This window comes from Sesamum indicum, linkage group LG3, assembly GCF_000512975.1.
Source record: "Sesamum indicum cultivar Zhongzhi No. 13 linkage group LG3, S_indicum_v1.0, whole genome shotgun sequence".
NCBI lineage: Eukaryota > Viridiplantae > Streptophyta > Magnoliopsida > Lamiales > Pedaliaceae > Sesamum > Sesamum indicum.
The window spans coordinates 20,782,862-20,806,112 of record NC_026147.1 but is presented as its reverse complement, the minus strand read 5'-3'; the positions used below and the strand labels follow the sequence as shown (position 1 = coordinate 20,806,112).

The 23,251-nt window shown below is 36.2% G+C and overlaps 1 protein-coding gene across 1 annotated transcript in view; it reads left to right on the top strand.

The window, feature by feature from the left end:
* Window positions 1-23,251, top strand: part of LOC105159035 (protein SABRE) — a 45,528-nt gene that overhangs the window by 9,577 nt on the left and 12,700 nt on the right. The window contains exons 6-16 of the mRNA XM_011075966.2: window positions 493-663; window positions 747-824; window positions 1,980-2,231; window positions 3,935-6,040; window positions 8,383-10,483; window positions 13,576-13,676; window positions 14,705-15,061; window positions 15,197-15,315; window positions 16,482-16,731; window positions 20,239-20,463; window positions 21,191-21,330. Coding sequence (XP_011074268.1) covers window positions 493-663; window positions 747-824; window positions 1,980-2,231; window positions 3,935-6,040; window positions 8,383-10,483; window positions 13,576-13,676; window positions 14,705-15,061; window positions 15,197-15,315; window positions 16,482-16,731; window positions 20,239-20,463; window positions 21,191-21,330 — 5,900 coding nt within the window. The remainder of the gene's footprint in view (window positions 1-492; window positions 664-746; window positions 825-1,979; window positions 2,232-3,934; window positions 6,041-8,382; window positions 10,484-13,575; window positions 13,677-14,704; window positions 15,062-15,196; window positions 15,316-16,481; window positions 16,732-20,238; window positions 20,464-21,190; window positions 21,331-23,251) is intronic.

Here is a 23,251-nt window from a genome sequence, read left to right as displayed (position 1 = left end):
ACCTCTATCGGATATTTGACTGACTCCTACAGTATTTGAGGCTGGACTGCACTTTAGGGCAGGGAATTTTGTGGATTCTCGAATAGGGGCTTCTTGGATTATTATTTGGGTCGCAGCATATGAGTGAGAAGTAGGGGTGGGGGACAAGTGAAAAAATGGTGCCGTCTCAGTTATGCTTGTACATCTAGCTTGCGTGTTATATGTCTCCAAACACAGATCAATCTAACATATGCCTCTTTATTTGTCTGAGTAGTTGATCAGTTTTCCTGTCTGACTTATACATGATGGAAGCATTTTTACCACTTGTATGAAAATGCTGAAGTAGATGAGCTTTTTAACGCAAGGGTCTTATGGTTTAAATATCAGAATGCATATCTTCATTTTTCTGGATGAGTCTGTCGAAGTCTTTGCTTTATTTTTGGTCAGATTAGGCATTATCTTTAGCTGATTTTGCTGAGTAAATTTGTGTGTTTCTGATTTTTATTTTGATAGGCTGCCTTCACTCTGCCTAAACTTGATGTAACGGTTGCACATCGAGGTTATGGGCTCATGCTTGAGAATAACATTATGGGAGTCCAACTGAAATTGATGAAATCTCGATCTGTTGAAGATGTGGGTGAAAGTGCAAGGCTTGATATTCAGCTGGAATTTAGTGAGATTCATGTAAGTGCATATAAATTCAAACCTGAATCTTTAACTGGAAGTATCATTTATATCCTCTTGTTCTAATGTGATCTACAATGCAGCTGCTTAGAGAAGTTGGCATCTCTGTTATGGAAATCCTGAAACTGGATGTTGTTTCCTCTGTTTATATACCACTACAGGTACGGTAATTCTCAAATTCCGGTAAACAACATTGTTTTGAATTACATTAATCCCAAATATTTCCTATACTACATGGTAAACATAATTGAGGGCAGAAGGACCCCAGGGGAAATTGTCGTCTGGAGACTTTCTTTCATTCTGTTATTTGAGGCAATATATAGTATTTACCAAGCACATCTCACCTATGGTTATAAACTATGCTTGCAAACACTTCTACCATTCTCAATTTATCATTGTTTTAGACCATGTGAAATCCTTGTGTATTGGAGTTTCCCATTTCTTATTTTCCTTTCTGACAGCTTGCCAGGAGAGCTTGACGCTGCATTACCACTTTTGATTCAAATGACATAACTGACTTGAATGCTCATTCTTGATAATAGGGCACTCGTACTAATAACCACTAACCATTAGAAGGTCTCTAGGAGGATTGAACTCGATCATTTTGAATGCTTGCGTGGACTATCAGTTGCAAACTATTTCCTGGGATAAAAGTGCTTAACTTCCTCTTTGGAAGAGAAAACAGGTTGGATTTTCTATTTAGGTTTTAGGATAGCTGGGTACATGACAGAAGATTGCAAAGGTACTTCAATTATTCAGGGAGAAACTCAATTCTTTCATCTCCATTGAAGTCTTGAACGACATGGTGATTTTAGGCCAGTACATAGGTCCTACTCCAGAATGCTAAAAGTCCAATAACAAAAGATTGGAGCATTGAGCTATGGTTTTACTTGTAACTCCTAAAATGACTCCTAAAGACAAGACAACACTCAAAATAAGACTCTCTATTGAAACCAGAGAATTGTCCTGCAGTAAAAACTCCTGAATAATGCAAACCGGTTAAACTACCATAAACTCATAAAATAAAAAGGTTTTGCTACTTATATTAGTTCCAAGGTAAAGTTGTTTTCCTTCCAAATGAAAGCTTGAGCGGCTGAAAACTATATCTACTTAAATCTTGTAAATAGTGAATACTTGAGTTAACTAGATAGCATGACACTCTGCTCATACATTTAATGTATTGGTGGATCCATGAGATCTGGGGCAATCCGCACAGTATTGTAGATGCTTCATTCACTTATTTCATGTCGTTTATGCTGCTTTTTTCTTCTGGTGTTCATCAGATCATTGATTGCATACATTGTTTTGCTCTGCAGCCCAACTCCCCTATCAGATCTGAAATTGATGTTAAGCTTGGGGGCACACAGTGCAACTTAGTTTTGAACAGGTTAGAACCATGGATGCGCATCCGTCCTCCACCTAAGCCGAAAAAGGAACCAGTAGAAGAAAGCTCTACCAAAGAAAAACCAAAGGCATCTGAACAGAAAGGAATCATGTGGACATGCACCCTTTCAGCCCCAGAGATGACAGTTGTGCTTTATAGTTTGAATGGCTTTCCACTATACCATGTGAGTATCTACCTGAAAATGATTGCTTTGTCTAGTTGTCTTTATAATATTGTTGTGAATTTTGTTGTTGTGAAGAGTATTTTAATCTACACCATGTGGGCCCTTAAGTAATTTTCTTATATGTTTTCAATATTTTTTATATTTTCTGATATTCTTTTATCATATATGATTGCAATGACTTTGTGATCTGGAATCAGGATGCTAAGGCAAGTTCAGAAATCCCTGTATATGTTCTATGATATTCCACTGCTTAATGCAAATTGTTGACAGGAAAAATATGATTGTCAGTGTTTTGGGTATCTTTGGTTGGAGGGGATTTGTAGATTGATGAATAATCCACTCGACCCATGCATAATCTGTTCATTGGTTGGTTGCATTGTCCCCTGGTGTCTAATCAAGCATTTGGACAATAACCTGTCCTAAGCTAAAGTTGCGGTTTACAATCCCCCAGTCAATCTTTACATGACATCACTCAGAAGACCAGAATGCCTTAGGTAGAAATAAGCTCAATTGCTGTAATCCTTACCTTGTCCCTGCTGAAATTCACTTTCTTGCTACCACTTGTCCACCTCCTTGAACTCCTCTATTTGCCTCCCTTCTCACCAGCTGCTTGCTCCTTTATGCTTTTGTCCTCCATCTTCTTTCCATGCTGTGTCTAGGTTGGTCCTTTCTCTCTATGTGTGTTTATGTCTATGCACATGCACATCCTTACATGTGTCCTGGGCTAGACTGAAGGCAGGGGATGAACTAGAAGAAAGACAATCAGGAAAAGGAAATAAGAAAGAGTAAGAAAAAGGTGTCCTAATAAATGACAAGGGTTTTTCTTAAAAAAATTAGTTCAATATTTTACTTCAAAAATTTTAGAATAGCATCGGAGGTAACTAGATAAGCAGTCTAGCATCTTTTATCCTCATGTTGTGAATCTCACCTTATTACAATGACACGGAAGGGCATCTTCAGAGAATTGGATGTGGAACAATTTGGATGTTAAGGCTGGTGCATACTACCTTAAATGTTTTGGGATTCATTATCCATCATTCCTTCGTCTTATCTTTTCACTTTGTTTATTTGTTTGACATACATCAGGAAATTTCTATTATAGATTTATGCAATGCTATTGAATTGTTTTGTTTAAACTAGATACAGAAGGCATTATCCTTGGATAACTTTCCTGTTGTAAATTACATTGTTTTTACTTATAACTTTGTAATCCAATTGTATTCTTCTTTTCAACTTGTAATGATGTATGTATTCTGATTACAATTGTATGACCTATATCGACAATCCACTAGAGGAAGATGTCATTCTCTGTACAAAAATTTTGTGTCATTCTTGATTTGGACTTTTAAGTTATGAATCTATTGTAAGATACTTTGACGATTATCTGTAGGTGAAGTTGGCTTCTTTTATTTATGCCTTTCTGAAATGTGATCCTGAGCATCTCATCAGACTGAACCATTCTTTGTATACCATTATCTTATTGGCCAGACATGGCTGTTGCCTCTCTTTGTTTGTTGGAAGGCATTATATTTTTATATTAAGTGGGTACAGGTGAAAGATGCCGATATTTTCTGATATTATTAGTGACGATGATATATTAATGGAAGTTCTCTTGTTCTTGTTTCTTCCCATATATCATTGCACTTGCATTCCCTTTAATCTTAGTTGCAATCTGTCCTAACTATCTATTCCTTGAACTGCAGGGTTGCTCACAGTCATCACACATATTTGCTAACAACATTTCTAGTACAGGTGCCACGCTACATATGGAACTTGGTGAACTAAACCTACACATGTCTGATGAATATCAAGAATGCTTGAAAGAAAGCTTGTTTGGCGTGGAAACAAATACAGGTTCATTAATGCACATTGCTAAGGTCAGCTTGGACTTGGGTAAGAAAGATGCAGATTCACCTGAAGATGTTTCAAAGAGTAAGATGGTTCTTGGTGTGGATGTTACTGGCATGGGTTTGTACTTCACCTTCAGGCGTCTTGAATCACTGGTATTAACTGCTCTATCCTTTAAGGCCTTGGTGAAAAGGATATCTGCCTCAAGTAAGAAACCAGCACAAAGCAAAGGCATCAAGTCATCCAAGCCATCAGGCAAAGGGATTCAGCTTTTGAAACTAAATCTGGAAAGGTGCTCTGTCAATGTCTGTGGAGATGTGGGCTTGGATGACATAGTTATTCCAGATCCCAAACGCGTTGATTATGGATCCCAAGGTGGTAGAGTTTTAATTAGTATCTTAGCTGATGGGACCCCACGCACTGCTCATGTAATGCCTACAACTTCAGAAGAGTGCAGAAAGTTGAACTATTCTGTATCTCTTGATATTTACCACTTCAGTTTTTGCATGAACAAGGAGAAAAAATCAATGCAGATGGAGCTTGAAAGAGCTAAATCTATCTATCAAGAATTTGGTGAAGATAATAATCCGGGAGCAAAGGTTCCCTTGTTTGACATGCAGAATGCAAAGCTTGTTAGGCGATCTGGTGGTCTTAAAGAAATTGAGGTCTGTTCTCTTTTCAGTGCCACAAATATCTCGCTTAGGTGGGAGCCAGATTTGCATATCTCGTTATTTGAACTAGGGTTGAAGTTGAAGTTACTGGTACAAAACCATAAGCATCAGGGACACGATGACGGGGAGAAAATTCACACTGTGAAAGATAATGAGCCTAAAAATGAGACTTCTTTGGAATCAGTCAAGTACGGGAAACCACCAAAGAAAAGAGAATCAATTTTTGCTGTTGATGTGGAAATGCTTAGTATATCTGCTGAAGCTGGAGATGGAGTTGAAGCCTTTATTCAGGTTCAGTCCATCTTTTCTGAGAATGCCCGAATCGGAGTGCTTCTCGAGGGTCTTATGGTCCAACTAAATGAAGCTAGAATTATTAGGAGCAGCAGGATGCAAATATCTCGAGTCCCTAATGCCTCTGGGAGTTCTTCAGATGCAAAATCTGTAACAGTAACTACCTGGGACTGGGTAATTCAAGCCCTTGATGTGCATATATGCTTGCCATTTAGGTTGGAGTTGCGTGCAATTGATGATGCTGTCGAAGATCAGCTACGGGCGTTGAAGCTTGTGATGTCTGCGAAAACTAGATGTATGTTTCCTGAGAAGAAAGAGCAGTCAAAAGATTCAAAACCCAAGAAACCTAGTTCATCAAGAACTGGATTCATTAAGTTGAGTATACGTAAACTAACAGCTGAAATTGAGGAAGAACCACTACAGGGTTGGCTTGACGAGCATTACCAGCTTTTGAAAAATGAAGCTCGTGAATTAGCTGTTAGGTTAAGCTTTCTTGATGAACTTATTTCTAAGGGTAGCCAATGTCATGCTGAATCAAATAATTCTCTTGAAGGAAAAGTGCAGTATAATGGGGAGGAGATTGATGTTCAAGATGCTTCAGCTATCCAGAAATTGCGCGATGAAATATACCAACGATCATTCCGGTCATATTACCAGGCATGCCAGCTCCTTGTTCCATCAGAAGGATCAGGTGCCTGTAAAAATGGCTTCCAAGCTGGTTTCAAGCCCAGCACAGCCAGAACTTCTCTTTTCTCTGTTTGTGCTACTGAATTAGATGTAAGCTTGACAAAAATTGAAGGTGGTGAGGCTGGGATGATTGAAGTTTTGCATAAGCTTGATCCTGTATGCCTTGCCCATAACATTCCATTTTCAAGACTGTATGGAGGGAACATTATTCTGCATGCAGGTACTATTGTTGTTCGGATAAGAGACTATACATGCCCAATGCTTGCTACAACTGGTGGTCGATGCGAAGGCCGTATTATTCTAGCTCAACAGGTCTGTCCCTTTTCATTTGGTACTGTTTCTCTCTTTCATTGACTTTCTTGTGCTAGTAAGGCTTATCTAATTTATATAACTAAAAGCTTGTTGAGGTGTTTTTTATTCTGAATTGAGAATGTGTTGAAATTAGTTGATGTGGATGTGTTTTTGATTGTTAGTGATATCATATCAATACATCATACAAGTATATATTGTTATTTTATTAAGTTGATGGTTTGTAGATATATGTATGCCTATATTATGGATAATGTAATAATCCAGGTGAAAAGATATAAAATAATTTTCAGCTGAAATGTGTGGGAGCGAACAGATATTGAAAACTGAGAATGACGATGGAAACAGACAGGATTTGTAATTTCCAATCAACTCCACCACTACTATTCATTTAGTAGAGATGTATATCCTATTCAAAGCACTGAAAACGTGTCACAGCCTCCACCTCCTCCATCTTGTTATATAGGGGGGTGGAGAATTTATTAAGCTTACCTATTTTTCCCATGCACACACAGTCTTGTTAACCTCTATTTTGCCTTTTATGCCAGTTACAATTCCATTTTCAATAACGTCAAAAGTGTTCTCCCGATACACCATAATTTTCCTCACAGTATAAAATGAGTTGTGAGGCTAGTTAAATTGCTGAAGCTTAAATATATATTTTCAAGGTTAAACAGAACACAATGCGGATTATAATACAACTTTAGACATGCTATTTTTGTATGTTTGGAATATGGTACTTTGAATTTGACAAGCATGTCTTGGTGGAACTTCCGAAGTTCTATTAGGTATGTTTTGAATTATGGAGTGGAAGTTAAAATTGTATTGGTTTGCCTTCTATTGTTTACTTATAAAAGTGTTGGTTTCAGATTTTATGAAAAGGTAGTGTGCATTTCATTGTATGGGAGTTACATTGGCTGTGAAAAGTGTAAGCATATGATACCTCAGAGCATGAATTGTGGGTGTCTTCCACAGTAGGACCCAGCTAAAATTCAGCTGGGATTTAAAGTATATGCATAAATCTGCTCTGACAATATTATTAGTTAAGTGTATGACCAACTGCACTTAACCTACACATTCACTCTCGACCTTAGTTGGGGCTAGGGGTGTCAATGGGTAGGGTTTTATTAATTCTAAGACCCACACCCAAACCGAATGAATATTGTTAGACCCAGGCCCAGATCGAGACCCATTAAAAAAATATAGATTGGGTTGGGTTGGGTTCGGTCTCTACCCATCGATACCCACGTTCTAAACACCCAATTTGGATCCAAAAAATGTTTACTTTCCCCAATTCAATTAAATTATTATTTTTCAGTTGATCTACATTCAAGTACGTTCATCGTGGAATTCTTTAATTATGTACGTTTTTTAATCAATAAATAATTAAATAATCAGTTATATAAATATATTATGCTAGGTATATTTTTCAATATACCTAGATGCTCATTGCACCTGTAAAACCAAAAGCTTTTGTTACAGAAGCAGCTAATAAAAAAAAATAGGATCTCAAATCAAAGTGGTGGATTACCCAAGGAAAAAAATTAAGGAGGGATTTTGAATTATGCACTCCAGGTATTTTGCACATTTAATCTGATGGTCTACTTTATCCCTCCTCCCTGGCAAAACCAAAACAACAAAAAAAAAAAGAAAAAGAAAAAAAGGAGATTCTGAACCACACTTTCAATAGTTCTTCGCCCGTTCGCTAATAAGTTTATTCAACTGCAATTTATGATTATGGATGTCTTCTCCAATTTTATCCATCATTTATGCGCATCCAGATTATCAAGACTAATCTGCATCCTGACACATTGGTCCGATGGCCTACTTTATTTGGCCAGAGTTAACCACACTATCAATGCCTCTTCTGCCTGTTCCCTGATAAGTTTATTTAACTACAACTTATATGATTATGGATGTCTTCTCCAATTTCCTCCATGATTTATGCGGATCCAGATGTAAATTATCTTTTAAATTAGTTGCTTTTTAGTTTGATCAAATTGTTCCATGCTTCATTGATTTCTGCAAAAGTGGGTGTCTCTTCAGTAAGTCCCTTAACATTGGAAACTGTTTCTTGGAGTTAAATAACAATAAACATGTTATTTTACTTGATCCACGGCCGTTATTACTTTCAGATTGCGTATATAGAATTAAATGGGTGCTTACACCATGGAATGGTTGAAAAAATCTATTATGTAATATATTGTGAATAGTTTATTACGTTCTGGGTCTACTCCTTTGTTTGTGTTCTTCTCTGGTTTTATCTCTTACATGTATTTTTATTATCATAGCCACGGCCATAACATACTTATGAAACTGTTTCTCTTCACCATTTGTAATTGCAGGCAACGCCTTTTCAGCCCCAAATGGACCAAGATGTCTATGTTGGGAAATGGAGGAAAGTGCACCTTCTTCGCTCACTCAGCGGCACAACTCCACCAATAAAAACATTTTTGGATTTGCCTTTACATTTCCAGAAAGGAGAAATTTCCTTTGGTGTTGGTTTTGAACCATCCTTCACTGATCTCAGCTATGCTTTTACTGTGGCTCTCCGTAGAGCCAATTTAAGCATTAGGAACCCAAATCCAGTAGTTCAGCCCCCTAAAAAGGAAAAGAGCTTACCTTGGTGGGATGAAATGAGAAACTACATTCATGGAAATACCACTTTATGTTTTTCTGAGACAAGATGGAATATTCTTGCGACCACGGATCCCTATGAAAACTTAGATAAGCTTTATGTTGTTTCGGGCTATCTGGAAATCCAGCAATCAGATGGTCGTATTTATGCTTCTGCAAAGGATTTCAAGTTTTTTCCAAGCAGTTTAGAATGCTTACTGAAGAACCCCCCTTCGAAACATTTTTCTGAATTTTCTGTGCCTTTCCTAGTCGTCCCGTTCTTCACACTTGAAGTAACACTTGAATGGGATTGTGAATCTGGCGATCCACTAAATCATTATTTATTTGCACTTCCAAGTGAAGGTGTAGCTCGTGAATTTGTTTTTGACCCCTTCAGATCCATTGCTCTTTCGCTGAGATGGAATTTCTCCCTTAGGCCTACTCTTCCCTCTAATAGTCACCAGTCGCAATCATCTTCCACTAATGATCAGGTTGTTCTGGATGGAGTTGCTTGTAGTCCCTTGAAATCAGAGAATGCACGGAATGATTCACCAACTGTCAATCTTGGTCCTCATGATTTAGCATGGCTTATCAAATTTTGGAACTTAAATTATCTGCCCCCTAATAAATTGCGGACCTTTTCCAGGTGGCCCCGCTTTGGGGTCCCTCGGATTCCCAGATCAGGAAATCTTGCACTGGATAAGGTAATGACAGAATTTATGCTCCGGATTGATGCTACCCCTACTTGTATAAGGCACGTGCCTTTACATGATGATGATCCAGCAAAGGGACTGACATTTAACATGACAAAGGTGAAATTTGAAATGTATTTTAGTCGGGGTAAGCAAAAGTTTACATTTGAATGCTTTCGGGATCCTCTTGACCTGGTGTATCAGGGTCTTGACCTTCACCTACCCAAAGCATACATAAGTAAGGAAGATTGCATAACTGTTGCAAAAGTAATTCAAATGACTAGGAAAAAGTCCCCCCCTGCATCCATGGAAAGAGTCATGAGTGATAAAAGCAGCTCCACACAGAACACCACTGAAAGGCATCAGGATGATGGATTTTTGTTATCATCAGATTACTTTACAATCCGCAGGCAATCCCCAAGGGCTGATGCTGCAAGGTTATTGGCATGGCAAGAAGCTGGTAGGAGAAATCTTGAAATGACCTATGTCAGATCTGAGTTTGAAAATGGGAGTGAAAGTGATGACCATACAAGATCTGACCCCAGCGATGATGATGGATACAATGTCGTTATTGCTGACAATTGTCAACGGATTTTTGTTTATGGTCTGAAGCTACTTTGGACTCTTGAAAATAGAGATGCTGTTTGGTCTTGGGTAGGTGGGTTATCTAAGGCATTTGCACCTCCAAAGCCTTCTCCTTCTCGAATGTATGCCCAAAGAAAATTGCTTGAGGAGAAAAATGTCCTTGATAGACCTGATGATCAGAAAGATGATACCCAAAAATCTTCTTCTGTCATTGATGGTGCAAGTTCTTCTTCCCAGAATGTGGAGACATCAAAATCTCTCTCCTCTCCTTCTTCCCAGAATGTGGAGACATCAAAGTCTCTCTTTTCTCCTTCCCAGAATGTGGAGACATCAAAATCTCTCTCTCCTCCTCCCAAGAATGTGGAGACATCAAAATCTCTATCTCCTCCTTCCGAGAATGTGGAGACATCAAAGTCTCCATTTTCTCCTTCCCAGAATGTGGAGGCATCAAAATCTCTATCTTCTCCTTCTTCTCAGAATGTGGAGACATCAAAATCTATCTCTTCTCTGCCAAGTTCAGACACAGTGGAAAATCCTTCCTCTAGTGCAATTGGTAAGTTAAACTACCCTCCCCCTATCCCCCACGCATGCGCCACTTGTGAAGATGGAACATATTATTTTTGTATATATTTATACACACATCCATATGCATATATATTTTATGTTATGCAGATTTTCATCTATGTTCTCCTAACTATGAGGCACCTTTATATTTGTCTTCTGCTCTGAGTCGTTACTTTTTTTGTTATAAATATATAGTTACTAAATTAACAGAAAATTTAGTATAAAAGAGTCAGTTTTGAAAGAAACAATCTGAATTAGTTAAAACCTTATCTAGCTTTCTTCTTTTTCATTATTGTCATGCACACAAGTTATTTTTATTTGATAGAACTTTGATTATGAGAGGTAGTTTATAAGTCTTTGGTGACTAGTTATACATGTTTTTAGTTGTTATATCAGTGTTATGATGACTTTTTAAAAATTTCAAATGCTTATAGTGTGGCAAATCTATGATAATCAGCTTCTTGTTGCTTGGAATATCAAGATGCACAAAACGAAGTTTTAGAGTCTCAGGTTCAATCATAAGTCTTTCTGTAATAGCTTTTTAACATCGTAAAAATGAACTAAATCTCATTCTTTACATTTTTCTCTTTAAAAGTCTTGTCTTTATTTTAAAATCTCCATTGTCCACTTCTGAATGAATCCTTTGGAACTCTCTGTGGCTTAGAGTGATTTCCATAACTAAGTACTTTCGGAATCATATGCTCGTTAGTTTAACTTAACTATAGATGCTTCTTGAAGCAACTAATACAAATTATTTATGGTTCAAGACTGTTTGAGTTGTTGAGTATGAATAACTTTTGCACCAAGTTGTGAGTCCTAATGAATAGAGACACATATATCTATTTGCTAAATATAATGACAGTTTATAAAAGTGAACTTTTGTAATTGAGATTATTGTAAAAGTTTATATCTTTGTTTTCACCATAATGTTCATGGGTAAAAGGCAGACGCCTCTAGTCTGCAGAGTTGACTGCATTCTACTCCCTAACCTTGCAAATATGTGAAACAACTGGCAGAATCTTTGTTACATGTGCCCATACAACTCCTAATCTCATTTTCGGGCTGAATATTTCGCCATAGGTGCCTACATACTCTGGGTATGTCCCCGACCTCTAAAAATATATGCATTTGACCTTCCTAGATATTTTAGAATGAAGCACTTTACAATCAAATCCTTGTTTTCGGTGGAATAAAGTGAAAGGCCAAAAGTATGGTCATATACAATTGACCTGCCAATTTATGGGTATTGCTGTCAAGTTAATTTGTCTTATAATACATACTAATTTATGGTTAAGTTTTCGTTGATATATGTGTTGGAGATAATAAAAAACTTATGGTTACTCCTCAATTTCCTATATCATTAACTTTGGGCATATTCTTTTAATTTGTTTAGTGATTTAGTGAAGGGGATTGCACTATTTGCAACTCAAGTTTAAAAACAAATGAGAGAGAGGATGGTGGTCTTTACCCAACTAGCATCAATTTTCTTGTCCTTATTCAAATTAGAACCTAAAACATTCGACACCCTTCTCTAAATAAATAAGCACGAGTTATATGTGGATACCATAACTATAGTTCGGGGGAAAACCTGAAAAAGGTCTTCATTGTCTCATGCACATAACATAGGGAAATAATCATAAAATTAGGTTAATGGTTATAAAATCACTCAAGGTGACTGAAAAATTTCTATAGTTAGCAACTGAGTATCACAGGGCAATTTTTGGTAAGATATTCTGCTTCACCCAACCAAAATACTGATCAATTATAAACTAAAATATTTAATATATCTAGTTGATTAGAGATATATATATTCCAAATTTAGAGTTTAGTTGGTCAGATATATATTTTCCAAATTTAGAGGGAAAAGTGAAATATGCCCAAAGTATTTTGCCAGGAAACAGGACCAAGGGTGTTTTGAGCATATTGAACAACAGAGTTGGGTGGTCATTTAGCACATTTGCATAGGTCTTGGGACAAAATGCATTTGACCTTTTTGGGGGGAGGATGCCTGCTTTTGAACCTAAGCTTGATCCATGCAGTTTTGTTGATGAGTACTACCAATCACAGATAAGAAATAACAAATTTAAATACAATGATGCAAGGAAGACTTGCTTTTCTAATAATCAGCCTGATACTGACTCATCAAAATGCTATCATATCAAGCTTGTGTATTTATTTTGGGAAGACTTGATGATTGTGATGGAGTGAGATGTTGCCCAAGCTGTTATGGGTTAAGAACATGGGCAGGGGCAGTGACCAGCTTTATGGCTTGGTGGGGGCAGAATCAGGGAATGGAAAGGAGAAAGTGGGGAAGGGGGAGGAGCAGCCAATGTGGCCAGCAGTGAGTAGTGGGTGCCTTTGGTGTGAATAATTGAAAGGAAAAGCAGAAGTGAGGACGGGTGAGTGGGTGTCGGTTAGAGGTTTTCTATATTTAGGCAATATTGTAAATCGCTTATTTATAGGGTTAGTTATATCCCCTAATTTTCAGTAATTGGAAAAACTGAATTTATTTAAATCTTATTTTATTAAATCGAAATGTAGCCATGATCCCAGTGGACCCAATCAAATTGGATCACAACTGAAAATTGGGATCAGATCCAGAGGATGCAGTATGGGTTGGACATGGTCTATGGGCTGAAACCATCTTCTAACAATTACTCATCTTTCATATATACTCAAAAGTTTTTGGGTCTTCAGTAGTTCACCAATGAGTGCAGTGAAACATAGCTTAAGATCAATTTCATAACATATATTTGACTTGAGCACAAATAGCAACCAAATGAAGAAAAATTAGAGAAAAGAACCACTATAGATATCAGCAGTCCATCTTCCAGACTGTTCCTCTCTGTCTACAATAGTTTTTCTCCAGCAATGCAGTAGCACGTTGTAAAACCAGTAATAATATCTATCCTCTAGCATTAGATCTTATTAGTTGCTTCATTATGGGCTGTGAATTAATCATTTTCTACACGCCAGCCTGTATTTCCTTAGCAACATGCTAATCTCTTGCATAAATCCTTCATTTTGAATATTCTCAACCTTCTTTTCTAAGTTAATGTGCATCTTTGTGTCCATATACAGCAAAAAATAGCAATGTTGATGACCCTGAGGAGGAGGGCACACGCCATTTCATGGTGAACGTTATTGAGCCACAATTCAATCTTCACTCTGAAGAAGCTAATGTAAGTTCTCAATGCTACAACTGTATATACGTTAGATACCTTCAGTTTATTGGAACTCAATAAAGTAGCAGAGTGTCAAGGTTCTTTTTTTTTTCAAGCTCGAATAATAGACCTCATGCTGGCTCTGTAGATTGCATGCTCCATGGAGTTGGTTAATATGCTTCAAGAGGAAATAGTCTACTAAGACCCTGAGCTTTGTGGTACGGACATACAGAACCTGATAATAATCATCCAACATATGTGATGAAGTATTGAATTTTTAGCACAATTAACTATCTTGATCAATTAATACTGAAAATGACTAAAGAATACTGGCAGGTTGTTGTAGAAGTTTAAGACCAGTAGGCGTAAGATAGTTACTTTTGTTTAATAATTGTTAAAGGATGCCTTCACATGACATAAGAAATACATATATAAGCTAATTAGGACTAGTACAACCTTCATTTCCAAAAAGTAAGATAGATATGGCATTCTAAAAGTGTTAAAGAGTCCTAAATCCTGTAATCAGTCAAATCAAAATTCTCCACTTGTTTCTGCGACACCTTTATCCTACTTGAAATTTGGGGTTGTTTGAATGGAGTAGTTATTATGAAGTCTCAGTGATTAAGTATAGCTGTCTGCTTTGGTCCGAAGTAGTCTAATCCAATTTCTGAAGCTCCAAAAGGTCTTCCCAAATAGTGGTTGTTCAATATGCTTTAAAGCCAACCTCATTTTCTCAATTGTAGTTGATGAGCATTTGATAGGTCGCGTATAAGAATGACACAATATACTAGAGGAGCAGTCTGAAGCAGCTTGAGCCTTGGAAACGTTTATGGGGATTTTTAAGTGAGGTAGTCATGATTTCTTTTCTCCGCAACAAGTTGGTCTCAAGCTTTGCGGGCTAGTGACTAGTGTTTGAGAAGGAGCAAATTGCTTTTAGTGAACTATCCCAAATCATATCAAGCTGTCAGTCAAACAAAAGGTGGAAATAGCAGGGACTACATGATGCAATATTTTTGGTCATGCTTACAATGGAACCTTGTTGACAGGGTAGATTCTTGCTCGCGGCTGTGAGTGGTCGTGTTTTGGCTCGATCCTTTCATTCAGTTCTTCATGTTGGCTATGAAATGATTGAACAAGCACTTAGTGGAGAAAAGATCCAAATACCTGAATCTCAGCCTGAAATGACATGGAACCGCATGGAGTTCTCTGTGATGTTGGAGCACGTGCAAGCTCATGTAGCCCCAACTGATGTGGATCCAGGGGCTGGACTGCAGTGGCTCCCCAAAATTCGACGGAGCTCACCAAAAGTAAAGCGTACTGGAGCTTTACTAGAAAGGGTTTTTATGCCCTGTGACATGTATTTCCGATACACCAGGCACAAAGGAGGAACTTCTGATCTTAAGGTATGCACCTAATTTGAATAAAGGGATAAAATTTGCTTAGTTTCCAAAAGAAACTAATAGCATGCAAAAATATGAGTTCTAAAAAGAGTACTCTTCAGTTTATCATGACATTAAGTCATATTTATCATGTCACAGGTGAAGCCCTTGAAAGAGCTTACATTCAATTCTCATAATATAACAGCTTCAATGACATCCAGACAATTCCAAGTCATGCTTGATGTGTTGACCAATCTTCTCTTTGCGCGTCTTCCTAAGTACGCATAACGCTGAACCGTTATTTCAAAGTTAAAGTTTTATGTACTTTTTTCTTTGCAATGTTTTGATAACTTCCCCGCAAACTACTATTGGCTTTTGTTGATGCATAATCCTGAACCATGATAAGCATAGCTGCTATCCATTGATGCAGTGCATGTGTCTTTTGTTTGGATTTTTTTATAAGGGATAGTGTCATTTTTTATGCAACATGTAACCCTTGTACAAGTTATACTTCAAAGGTGAGAATTTGCGGTTCTTTAATCCTAGAGGTGAAGCATATTTTCCTTATCAGTTCGACAAATAATAAATTAATTTGACGTAATGCAAACTGACTGGATGGCCAATTTAGTTTGTATGTGCAATTAGATTTTTGCTTCTTTTGTATATTTAGAGTTGCTGATGCTTGTGTCAGATAAACTGAAAGCACTATCTGATAACCAACTATCCTCAGCAAATAAGTTTGTGCTCACTGTGGTTTGAGTATAGAATGCATTCTCCCTTCTGACGCTGAGTAACACTAACAGTGACAAGTGGACATTGAAGATGAGACAAAAAGTTTTTATACTGCTCAGTGAGATGTAAATGTTGACAAGGAATGACTAATAGCTGGGTTTGCTGAAATGCAGAACTACTCCTGATTTGTAGGCAGGGATAGGCCGCTGGGTAGACATCTTAATATGTGAAAAGTGAATACTATGTTGTTAGATGCATACTTTACGACGATAAGTTCTGCTGATCTCAGACGTCCATAAACAAAGTTGTCTTTCTTCTTAATCAGTTCAAGATAGCATCTGGGCACAGTTTTCTTTCACAGAATTACCTTGATGCATTACCTCTTTAAAATGGAGAGTCTTTTGTGTTAAAACAGTTGAAAAATTAATTCAAAATAACCTTGAAGTTAGGAGTTTCAGATAGATGATTGATTATTGTAGTTTTCTGTGGAGATGTATTATTATGCTTATGATGACAGATTGCAATAAATGAAAGTCGATATAATTTTTTTAACCACTTTCTTCCACAAAATTCAGTTTTTCAAGTTTATCGCCATGCAACTTGGAATGTGATTCGTGTTTTGGACAGCTTGTTGCATACGGCTGTCTATAGGTTAGCTAAATTTGGTTTCACTCTGCTTCATGAACTCCAATTGATTTAGCTGATGATACAGGCCTCGCAGAAATAGTCTATCATATTCAGCTGAAGATGATGAAGACGTTGAGGAGGAGGCCGATGAAGTGGTTCCTGATGGTGTTGAAGAAGTAGAACTAGCAAAAGTTAACCTTGAACAGAAAGAGAGGGTGCAGAAGGTGATCTTTGATGATATAAGGAAGTTGTCTGTGCGAGCTGATATTTCTGGTGACCCAAATCAAGAAATGGAGATGGATCTATGGATGATAACTTGTGGAAGGTCCATACTGGTAAGCCCCTAACAAGTTGAGTGATTAGTATTCGTAATTCTAGTTTTGATCGGGAGATAGTGGCTGTTTATAATGGTCCTTGCTGAACAGCATAGATTATTACCAGCGAGTTATATATGCAATGATTCTGTCACTTATAAGACGATGAAGGTAAATCTCAGAAAGGAGGACAACCTGTTCCTCTTTCATTATGTCTTTTAGTCCGGAAAAGCATATAACTAAATGCAGAATAGTATAACATACTCAAATATGTGTATGTTATATTTGGTATGCCAGTTTCAACATGACGAATCTATTCTTCAGAAAATATGAGCCATAAAGGTCTCAAGCCTTGAAAACAAGATACACAAGCATGCTCAAATTGATGTGAAAAACCTTGCCCTAAATGTGCACGAACTAAACTAGATTACACTGGATGGAGCTGCACATTGGGCTCCAGAATGGATTAGCTCATTTCCGGTGCTAACCTTAAGCTGGCATGTCCTGACACCTGTTGACTCTCCTGCATCATTATTCCTACCAGTGTAGTGACTGATGCTGGCACCCAATAGTATAGTAAGAGACCTGCTTGACCTCCTTATATTGGTATGTCCAGTATTCATTTTCTTTTAATGATTTTCTTTATTAGGTTTTGACACTCAATGATCAGCCTGCAGCATAAGTTGACTACAAATAGAACATGTTTATTGCTCATTTTTTGTCACCTCAACTTAGCATGTCCCCACTCAGTAGGGAAAAAGGAACAGGAAAACTAGCATGCTCCTAGGTCTGCCTGGCAGCAACATAAGGACAATTAGGACCTGTTGTTCATCGTCAAGGTTACACTTAGAACTGAAGCTCAAATCATATCCTTCATCAAATCAAGGGCTAGTCCATTGTATTACATAGGAGGAACTTTAACTTTGTGACTTTGTCATGTGCATATATGATTGCTCATGAACCCACCTAGGCATTGTCCAAGTCGGCAGCAGTAATCCAAGTTAAGATGTCGGGCCACCATCTAATTATGTATATTACTCATTGAACCTAAGGAAGAGAGCCGTTAGTATTGTGGCTGAGAAGTGGTAGTGCTACTATACATGACCTTCTGTACCGGCCACACCTTAGTTATACTTCACAAATTCTTGGTCAAATTATCTAACATGCACGATAAAAGCTGTGCACACTTGTACTGATTTTTCCACTTGTTGTGTCATCCAAATACCAATTGTATCTGGTCTATTTTCTAGCTTAATTTGCTTAGCCATAAAATTAGTTACATTATCTTGGTCTTTCCTTATTGGAGCACATATTGAATCTTCTCATGCTGAATTTTGACCATGGAGTTTCTCAGTGCCATTACAGATAGAGAAAGCAAGTGTTCATTACTTTATTATATTCAAAAAGTGTTAAGTATTAGTTTAATATTTGTTTTAGTTGATCTTTTTTATTGAGAAATTGGAAATTTTGCAATTCATGCTAGTATTTATCCGTCAAGCAATTAAAAGCGTGATGCATAGTCCTGCAAGCGTAAAATGGATGAAGTGCCTTCAGAACTACTAGTTTGACCCTAAGTTGGTCTTTTGATCACTCGTGGAAAAGGATATCGACTAGTTGCTTATGGATATTTTGAGCAATGCACCTAAGTTGGTGAACACTTATTTTATTTACTTTGGGGTGGGGTATCATAGGAAGTTGTGACAAATATATGAAACAAGAAGTTGTCCCTTTCAACAAATAAATCATGCAATGATATACCATCTTTGATTTACTCTTTAGCTTCATAGATGATTATATATTTACATCATATCTTTAACAAAATTAGAACACAAAATGCGAGTATCTTAAAAAAAGTATAATTAATATAAATGACATTAATTAAGCAGTTTATTTCAAAAACTTAGTTTAAAGTATTGAGAATTAAAAAAAAAAAAAAACCCCGAGGTAGAGCATGTAATATGATTATAGTAAATATTTAGTAAAAAATTGCAACCTTGCTTTATGTCCCTAAAAGCTTAGGAAATTAGTTTTCAATTATACTTGCCACACACTTACAACTTGCAAATTATATGTGGGCTTCATGAGCCAACTAAGATGTAAACAATTGAGTCAAGCAGAATAAAGTATTATCCAATTTTGGCTTGAATTCTTCTCGAGCATGAAAGCTTGTTTGATTATTAATTCAGTCAAGCTATGACGAGCTTTAATTGAGCTCGAGTAATTTGAAACTTTTGCATTTATTTATCACGCTTTTGAAAAATCAAATCAAGCTCGAGCCAAGCTCCAAATGTGATTGAGTATTAACTAGTTTGGTATGTATCTAGTCCGAGAGCCAACAGAGAATTTTCTAGTTTTAGTTAATTTTCTGCTGACTTGCTGGACCAGGTGAACCAAAGCACGCATCAGATATCCACCATCTCTGGCATCTTTAGGGAATAGGAAGACCAGCAATTAGAATCTGCAGAAAATTTCACACATGATGAAGAACCATACTAGAATTCTCTTTTGTCTTCATTTGAAAGATTATATTCATGTATGTCTGCGTGTGTGTTTTTTGTGCGTACCTCAATTGGAAGATTAAATACCTGTATACTTGCTGGTGTTTTTGTGCATATATTTTCTACATAAGAAAGAGAATTCTGATCTAATAAGGAATTCAGTCCCATTCTAATATGGAACTAAAATCTTTCTCAAGTATGAATGCTCAATGATGCAGGCCAATGACCCAACCCATGCACTAAGGATTATTACCTACACCTTGTATTTGGTCTAACTTGCAAGTATACCCCATATTTCATAACTAGATTGACGGCCCATTGCTTTGATATTGGTAATTCTTTGCATGTGGCCAATCATTGGGAAAGAATATGACACAGAAAAATACTTTACCAATCCGTTTCTTGCATCAGTTGTTGTTTAAGTTTGATCCGTTTGATGGAGAATGATTTGCCTAGTGTGTAATTATTGGGTCTCAGTATTTGTATATGTATATGTATGCATGCATGCATAGATGTATACTGTTTAGTGCTGGGGGTCTGGACTAAGCAGGATAGCACTTCAAGAAGGGTGCAAAGTATACATGGAAAGAGGATAGAGATGCAAGAGGGAACCAAGGGCGGTGCTGTAGGTGATAGCATGCTACATGGATATTGATTTTAGTGTAACTTCACTTGTAATTCCGAGTTTATTTACTTCCCATGCTATCCCAGTTGTCATTACAAGGATATATGAATGTCATGGAATCATCATAAAATGGGTTTGTAGTTTCAGTCTTGTAATCATAAATAAAGGGCAATCTTACCAGGGAAGAGTCAATGGTTTTACAATTGTTAATTGTCAGATGTAGAATAGAGTTGATTTCTGAAAATCTTGCTACTGTACAAAGAATTGAAAATCTTGCTACTGTACGAAGAATTGTTGACAAATTAAACGATTTTAATCACATGAGGAAATTTATGTTTGCTGTACTGCATAACTCTATATGCCTGTTTCTGTTTGGTTTCTACAACTTAAAAGAGATCATCTCAGGTGCAAAGATTGAAAAAAGAGCTCATCAATGCACAAAACTCCAGAAAGGCTGCATCAGCTTCTCTAAGGACAGCTTTGCAGAAAGCTGCACAGCTACGACTAATGGAAAAAGAGAAAAATAAAAGCCCTTCTTATGCTATGCGGATTTCTTTGCAAATTAATAAGGTGGTCTGGAGCATGCTTGTTGATGGGAAGTCTTTTGCTGAAGCTGAGATAAATGACATGGTGAGTCCCTATACATGTAAATCTGTTGCCTTGTGCTTGTTTGACTAAGCTTGTGAGATTCCAAGTTTCTTGGGGACAATTTCAGTTCCGTTGTAAGCAAATTTATCATAAACTTTGGCTCTTTTCTGAGTTAGCTTACATGAATAACTGCGGATAATCTCTTTAGTATTACAATCCGCCATGTTGCACTCTGACTTTGTCATGGCTTGACTGATTAGTAATCTTGCTCCCTGCAAATTCTGCCACTATCTACTGGTGAAATTACTTTGACTGGCAGCAACATTTTATTTTATGTCTTAGCAGGCGTGTAGAGCATGGTTATATTTCACATGTAGATCTAGCTTGGCCATGTTAACTATCTAATTCTCAAAGTTTTCCATCTATACATCCCATTGGACCACTGTAGTATCTAAAAGCAGAGGCCAGTAAAACTGGATGATATATTAACATTTTTTGCTGATCTGGTTTTGGTTACATATGTTGAAGAAACTGCTTCTTGTTCAAGGTAAAGGGCCACTTTATATACCACAAAACAGAAAAAAGAAAGAATCAAGCAGCCCGGTTGATTGTAGGAATGAATCTTCTTAATATTTTGTATTATAGAGCATTTTCTCCTTTTTACAGATCACGACCTACTTAATAGAGATTTTGTTTGAAATAGTTCTTTATTTTTTTTGTTAACTCTTTAATCTAGTTTTAGTACTTATATTGCAACTTCTTGCTGCAGATCTATGATTTTGACAGAGATTATAAGGATGTTGGTGTCGCTAAGTTCACTACAAAATCCTTTGTTGTGAGAAATTGTCTTCCCAATGCCAAGTCAGACATGCTCCTGTGTCCGTGGAACCCTCGTGCTGAATGGGGAAAGTACGCACTACAGCTCTCCTTTTTTCTTGTTCATCTGCTTTTTCGTTTCATATCATGCGTTTGCAATTTCATCTCAAGTTTGTTTATGAATAGTCAAGAATACTTTGGTTCACGTAGTATTATACACTTCCCCACCAAGTTTTAGCTACACCTGGTATTGGAACAGCAATGATGATAGTGATTAGTTGTATAGGACTGCCGTTGAGTTCTCCATCTATCCTTCTCTTGCTTTCATTTCTGCCCCTCTCTATCTCTGAAATACACAAACATGTTTACACAGTCGTATTGAATTTATAAGTTCTTTGCTGTCATTCATTGTGAAATAATTTCTTTTCTTTACACTTGAGAATATGAAAGTTATAGGGGTCATTACCAAAAACACCTGAGTTTTACAGTTTAGCACGAAAACCCTCTGGTTTTCGAGGAAATATTCTTGAAAGATTAGTCCATTGGGCCAAAAATAACTATGAGGGTTTTCAATTTTCAGGGCTATGACTGTTGCATTATATTGTAAAGTGACTAAGTGACTAAATATACTACTATTAAGTTAAGAAATCTTCAGAAGTATCTACACTTTTCTTAAATTCAAACAAAAAGTAAAAGATCTTTCAGATGCGAATTCCCTTTATTGCATTCCCTTGGTAAATCATAAGTTTAAGTTTTTAATACAATTAAACTAGGTTTTAAATACATTGTGCCCCCCTCAACTATTTTCTAGATAACATACACCCCACTAAACTATCTGTAATACTCTTATCACCGTATTACCCCTATGACTAAATATTTGGACTAGATTGCCCTTATATCAAAATATATTTGTAGCACAAAGAGTCTTTTTTAAGCATTTTGCATCCTAAATTCAATTAAATTTTTCTTAGTTCAAAGAGTTCAATTTTAATAACAATAAGTAAAATGTAATTACTAAGATAAGTTGTTCAAAATTTATAGACTAAAAATTAGTGAGTACAATAAATACACATTAGTAAGTTAATTTCTATGAGTAATTAATATCCATTTTCCAAATACATTTTCCTTGTAAAATATAACAAAATATATTTATTAATTTTCTTAAAAGTGTTCTTTTCGTTAAGTATTTTCAATTTCTTTCTAAAAGTATATACCGTTGTTATATTATATTTGTTGTGTATCTATTATATTAATTTATTATCTTACTTTTCATTTAAATTCTTCATTTTTAAAATTTAAGGATACAATTTTTGCATTCAATAGTGAGAAACATATCTAACTTCTCTAGATGAACAAAAACTAAAATGGTTTAGCTTATTTATTTAAATAATTTATAGCGAATTTCATATTAGAATTTCATTTTCAAGTTCTTTGAATTGCTAAAACTACTTGTTATAACATACCATAAGCATAATTATAATATTATGTTTCTAAATTACTTATTATAAGCTTGAATAAGCTTTCTAATATTTATAGGAGATGTATGGTAACTCTAAATGAACAAAAATAAAACGCAGATAATGACAATTCAATTATTTAAAATTACTTATTGTAAGATATGTAAAAATTTTAAATTAACAAAATAGATGAGTTGATAAGATAAGATATTTAAATAATATTACATTACTGTGCATTTTTTTAATTTATACTATTGTTTGAAGTACACTTGATAATGTAGATTTTTATTATGTTTTCTTATTTAAATAAAATGAATAATTGGTTAAAAAATGATAAAACATATTAAAGTTTAATTTACATGATATCAAGCAATTGATATAACTATTTAAACTAAAAAATGGTTATTTATGGAACGACTAAGTATAAGTAAGGGTATGTAAGTTGATCTAATTCTAAGGCCTTGAGCTTTATTGTATAGTATGGATAGATTTCATATTTAAAGTACAAGCAAAATTGAGGGATGGGAACCCCCCCCCCCCCGGTTCGCCCCCAAACG